The following is a 6,000-nucleotide window of genomic DNA, read 5'->3' as shown; positions in this document are numbered from 1 at the left end:
TTTTCCCACAACATGAGCTGGAATTGCAGCCTGAAATCCCCCCAGCTGTCATTTAATAATTCATGCTAGTGAAGAGAGCTCTAACAGTTTGTAGCACTTGGAAGTGACCAGAAACCAACTTACATAGTAAAATCCATCTTCATCAATTTCACCAAAGACAGTGATAATGTCCCCTGTGCAGAATGTCAGCTCAGCCTGCAGAAAGAGGAACACATGGAAGGTCATGGGTTGTTAGGCACAGGTTAACATTTTTGTTACGAATAGTAAATCCATTAATATTTTTCCCTCTCCTTTATGTTAAAACACAAATGGAACTTTGCTCTCAAAACTTTCCCCACCCTTCCTCCCCCCCCCCACCTTGTTAAATACAACACCTCTTTCACTAGGTTCTAGATACCCACAGGATTACCTGTGACAAACGAGCCAAGATAGTGCCCAAAGCCTGGAACAACCTGAACAGACTTCGAAGCTTTAAACTGCATAAATTCAAAAATCCCCTAAAGTCAATCCTTCCGTGAGGTGGGAACAAGATGTAGGGGTGGGAGATGGTTCGAGTCCACACTCTTGTATGGAGCAGAGCGCTAGGACTGACAGGTACGAGAACAGCTGCGACTGCTTCTCCTGAAACACAGTGTTCCTGAACGGAAATTGTGGAGCTGTACTGGGTTCTGGTCAATAAAGCTTCCTAACAGGCATCTCCTGTCTCTGATCTGCAACCCGTGTACTGGGCTCTTTGTAATGCCCTGTTGTTTCAATGCAATTTAATTGGGTTTTTTTTAACAACTTATTTTTAATTTCCAGTGCCCATGGGAAAGGTGAGAACAAATAAAATGTTTGCAATATATCAGTACAATTTATTTTATTTTTTCCCAAACTACTTTGAAACACCATAATTTAGAAACAGATCTGCTTCAGTGAGAAATATAAGGCAACTCTGAGTTTTAAAGCATCAAGTCCCACATATTTCAAAATTCACCTTTAAAAAATTCAAAACTGTTCTACACCAAGTAAAGAAAAAAAAAATCCATTTCAAAGGATAACTGAGGAAGCTCCTAGGTATGCAGAATTTTTTTAGAGCATTGAGTGTACCCTGACATTCTTACCACAAAGCATATATACATGAAAATTGCATCAAATCTGGATTGAGGGACTTAGCATATAACATTAAAGACAATATAAAAAATTATACCATTGTTGCTGATGACAAATATGGAGAGACTGGAGACTGCATGTAGGTGAATGGAAGACGATAGACCCATAATGTAGTTAATTGTAATTCTGAACTGGTTTTGGGGTTTTTTTACATCCACTGTAAATGTATAGTAGTGCTTATCGATGCCAGCTGTGGTATGGCTCCATGAATGGCGAACACAGTAAACCGCGATGGCAATACCTCTACATCAACGTTGGGAGAACTTTCTCTTGGATCATAATCGTACAGCGCCACCATCCTTCGTGTAGACACTGAGTGTTGTCTGCCACTCCGTCTGTTTCTTTCTGTTCCAATCACAAGGAGAGGAAAGGAAGGAAAGCTATCAAAGTTATTTTGAAAAGAAAAACAAGGTGCAATTTTTCCCCACATTTTCACAACAGTGCAGTATCAATGGTGATATTTCTCTAGCATAGTGAGAAAAGATCACACATTACCAAACCTATTGACACAGATAAAGGTTTCAAAACAAAATGTATGTTTCATAAATATTTTTTAACACTTGGATTGCCTTCTTTGTTCTAAGCCACTGAGTCCTCTGAACTGGATTTATCCACAAAACTAACATTCTGAATTTTTCAGCCATTCTTGGTTTTAAGAACCAGAGGTTACCAGGGTGTACAAAGCCAAACATTCAAAGTTGATGTTTGTTTCATTTTATTCAACCTTTTGCATTACTGCCTATTCCCTCCCCCCTCCTAATCACAAGGAATTTTGTGCCCGGGATTATTCTTCAACTTTCTGCTGGGAGACTGGAAGGAGACACAGACACTCTCAGCTGTCCCAAGACAAAAGAGGCCACCCGTTATGTAAGTGGTTTGCAATATTTTCAAGGCTCTAACTACAAAAACACATCCTCAAGTGCTGTTTAATTTTATAAATTTCCTTTGTGGGGAGCAGAAGGGAAGGAGTGAAATCTGTAGTTTCCAGGAACCACATGAAATGTTTATTGATTAATATTAAACATTAACAGAGAAGTCCAAACTGGGCTTCATTTTCAATTGGAATGATACTAGCATGATTCCTGCGGATGGGTGCTGTAGCAAGAGAAACATGCTTGTTAGTGCTACTTACAGACAGGCACCGAGGGCAGTCTGATGAGCGTTATGCAGTGTGACAAAGGAAACCAGGGTTAGGAGGCACCCTACAATTGTTCCGGCAGGAGGGTGAACATTAAGGGTTCAGCTGATGTAGGAGCAAATATGGAGGGTGGCATGCGCTCAGGGCTCTCACACCACCCACAGCTGACACTGAAGCACTCGGTCAGAGATCATGGGCTTTTGCAGTGGGTAGTTCGGAGTTATTTTCCCAGCTACCAATGCAAGGGATTTACACAGAACACAAGGAGGGATCCAAATGAAGGCACGGACTGGAACAGATGTGGGACCCCATCCCCCTGATTCCCCAAAGCCTGGATCAACCCACACCTAGATGTCTGTCTCAGAGTCGTACTTTCATTTTGAAGTACTGCACTGGGGCAAGACATTGCCCACTGCTCGGGGACAGGGGCCCCTCTACGAGCAAGAAGAGAATCCAAAAGGGACCCTATATGTAATTGATATGTGACAATATTTTCCAACTTCTGGTTTCCAAAAGTTCAAAGGCATAAAAAAATAAATCTACACAGCTCAAATAATTTCAGCTAATTTACAGCTTGAATCAAATTATTGGAATTATTGGTTCTTAGCACAGACCTCTTTTAGACTTTCTGGATCTGCGGTGTACAGAGCGTGTGCTCTCTTTGAAACGGTCACAGTTGACTTCAGGAAAGGAATGCATACAAATAAAAGAAGAAGAGATATGAAGCTGTTCAGAGTTCTGTTTTTTAAGGATTTCATGTGGGCAAAGGATTAAGAAAAATATAGTCATATAAACACAGCATGTAAAGTGTCTGATATGACATTAAAAATATGAGTAACAATATGAGACAGACCGGCAATTAGAGTCGGCTTCTGCTGCTACAAATCCACGTGAGCAGCCTCTGACAGCGAGGCTCTGAGCACGTGGAGCTCTGCTATTCAGAATTTGTATTTAGTTTAAAATTAAGCCAAACTAACTGTTCTTTCAAAATCGGTTAGTAAAAGCATTTGTTGATGTTTGTTGGTTTGTTTTTAAAATGGCTAACAACTTAAATCCATATTAAAGAGACAATACATGATGCTTTTAAAGTACTGAAGTATTTAAAGGTGAACTGCTGGGGGTAGGTTGCTAACAGCTGGCCCAGAAACATCCCAGAATAAAAAGAATTGCTTAAAAACATAAAGGCAGGGCAACACTCCTGCCACAATTTGCCTCTCCCTCTTTCCAAGACAGAGAATTTCTGATTTCTCAGCTATTTCAGGAGACATTGCCAGTTGAGCACAACAAAAAAAAATCCAATTATATGACCCTTCGACAGCCAAAATATTCAAACTATGGGGAGCTATGTAGACTAGTGGTTTCCTTTTCACAAGCGTTCTGTATCTGTATCTGACTTTGGTAAGAACTGAGAGCACGGAGCAGGCTTAAAGCAGTAAGTTTCAACTATAGGAAGATATTTTCTGTACCCATGTGTGACCTCATTGCTAGAAGTAGAAAAATATTTAGACACTTCTTAGTGCCACCAGGCCCCTGGTTGTGTTTGCAGATGTACCCCAAGCAGGTCAGGTGTCTAACAGACTTCAAATGATGCAGACCCCAAACGACTGCTTGTGCAGAGTAACGCTGTGGGCAGCCAGCCTCGTCCCCCTGTGCCTATCCCAGGTTTGTCCCCTATAAATGTCCACGTAGGTGTGTGTGCTGTACGTACAGGAGCAGATGGGCAGTGGGGTTTACAAGGGCACGTGGGTGGGAATATTTGTTTGTTTATGTGGCATAAGTAAATTAATACACAGGTTTGAATTAAGAACTCAATTAAGCATTCAAGAACTTAAATCATCCTTCCCTTTGACGGATAACGAAAAATTTTAAAATCTCTCAATATCTTAAAAAAACAACAAAAAATAATTTATCTTACATTTACTAATATGGTTTTGGAAACAATAAGGTTTTATTCAATCTAAGAAGCGCACTGTGGAAGATTTCTTTGGTTTTTTTAGCAACCACTTTTACAGTTCACTTTTAAACAGGACTGAACCAATTCCAGCCCTTTATACTCTCAGAATCATGTTGAAAATTTTAAAACATATCGAGATAGTTGTATGAAATTTATTTTTGGGAAGACATCTGAGTTAAGATACTTGCATTGTGTGTCTGTGTACAACACTGAACCAACGACGTAACACAAGTGGTTCACAGCACAGAACTGTTTGGCCAAACTCTGCTTTTTAAAGGGCTCGTCACTGCAATATCCATAAAAATCTTGAAATACGTAGTGCTATCCCAAATGAGATTACACATAACCCTTTGCCACCATCCCTTTAAATTACTGGTAAAGTAGGAAAATGTAGAAGAACAAAAATAACAACAAAGAAGTGATCCTTTTTAGGCTTTGCAGCAGTGAGCATATCACAAAGCACCTCAGCACAGCACACTCCAAAGCACAGGGATCATGTTCTGTATCTAGAAATCTGTCAGGTGACAAAACCCTTTTTTTTTTTTTTTTTTTTAATAAGAAGAGAAAATAATGAGGGGAGTGTGAAGATACAAGTCCTCATTTGCAGCAACAGATGTAACCAAGATTAAATACTAGTTGAATAAAGTCATGCAGATACTGACACAGAATGGATCCCGTGGTGTAATTAATTGCTGAAAAATTTAGATGCATCTACATATAGTAAAAAAAAAAAGGCAAAGCAGATCCAGCCAAGTTAATAGCACCCAAAAGTTGGGAGAAGTAAAGCATATATGTTTTTTCTTACCAATTTTCTCAATCGGTGTGTTCAAAGGAAGAAAGCCTTGTTTTAGAAGCTGATCCATCATCTCTTCATCATCTGCTTGGATCTCAGAGACCATATTACACGGGATAAGGCCAATTCTTGTACAGGTTTCTCCACGATAGAATCCATCAGCATCTTTGTCCCCATAAACCTGGTAGTCGAAGAGTGATAATGCTGGTCAACAAAGGCTTTAGCACTTAGGAATTTTAACACAGGCTAAATAGCTACTAAAGCACAGACAGATGACTTCAGTTTGGATGTGGCATTTTGTTAGTGTTTGACTACTATGTTACAAAGCTGGGATTGTTATGTTAGTTTGAATTATGACTTCAGATCCATAAGCAGAATTTGGTCCTTAGTGAGCAGTGAAATGCACAAAAAGTAAGAGACACCATTTAAAGTCATCAGTTTCTCCCTGTGCTGAGCCAAAAGTATACCTACTGGTTTACACTCATGTTTACGGAATTACTCGCATGGCATCATTTTTGGTGCCATATGAACTATATTCAAAATGAAGCATTTGCAAAACTCTGCCAAGTGGAGCTACTTTGAATAGAGCAACTTATATATCATTGAAAATGCTGGCTGATACCTGATATACTTGATATATGTACTTAACTCTGCTATTCCTTTCCAGAAAACATGAGTTAAGGTATAAAAATAGCATGACTTTTCATCAGTGAGAACAGGCAGATCCAAAACTTGTTTTAAATTCTAAAAATGCAGTCAATTCATGAAGGCCTGGATCAAGGACTGGACTAAACAAAAATGATGCTCTTAAGGCCAAACTGATGACTGAGTTTAGATCGTTCCTTGTTTAGGCTCAATTGTTTTTTCTTTAAAAACAAACAAAAAACCCCAAACTAATCCTTTCCGTTCAAATCAGAGTTAATTAAAAATGATCTTCAATAGCCTCAACTTTCTAGAGCAGTC

General features: G+C 39.2%; 1 protein-coding gene across 1 annotated transcript in view; it reads right to left on the bottom strand.

The window, feature by feature from the left end:
• The window catches only part of RIMBP2 (RIMS binding protein 2), a 29,450-nt gene that overhangs the window by 663 nt on the left and 22,787 nt on the right, over positions 1 to 6,000 (bottom strand). Inside the window, exons 10-12 of the mRNA XM_010081671.1 lie at positions 5,050 to 5,218; positions 1,394 to 1,497; positions 124 to 195 (exon numbers count right to left, since the gene is read on the bottom strand). Coding sequence (XP_010079973.1) covers positions 124 to 195; positions 1,394 to 1,497; positions 5,050 to 5,218 — 345 coding nt within the window. The remainder of the gene's footprint in view (positions 1 to 123; positions 196 to 1,393; positions 1,498 to 5,049; positions 5,219 to 6,000) is intronic.

Source organism: Pterocles gutturalis, unplaced genomic scaffold (assembly GCF_000699245.1).
Source record: "Pterocles gutturalis isolate BGI_N339 unplaced genomic scaffold, ASM69924v1 scaffold41974, whole genome shotgun sequence".
NCBI classification, from domain to species: Eukaryota; Metazoa; Chordata; class Aves; order Pterocliformes; family Pteroclidae; genus Pterocles; species Pterocles gutturalis.
Note: the sequence above shows the minus strand (reverse complement) of the source record. Positions and strands in the feature narration are given on the sequence as shown.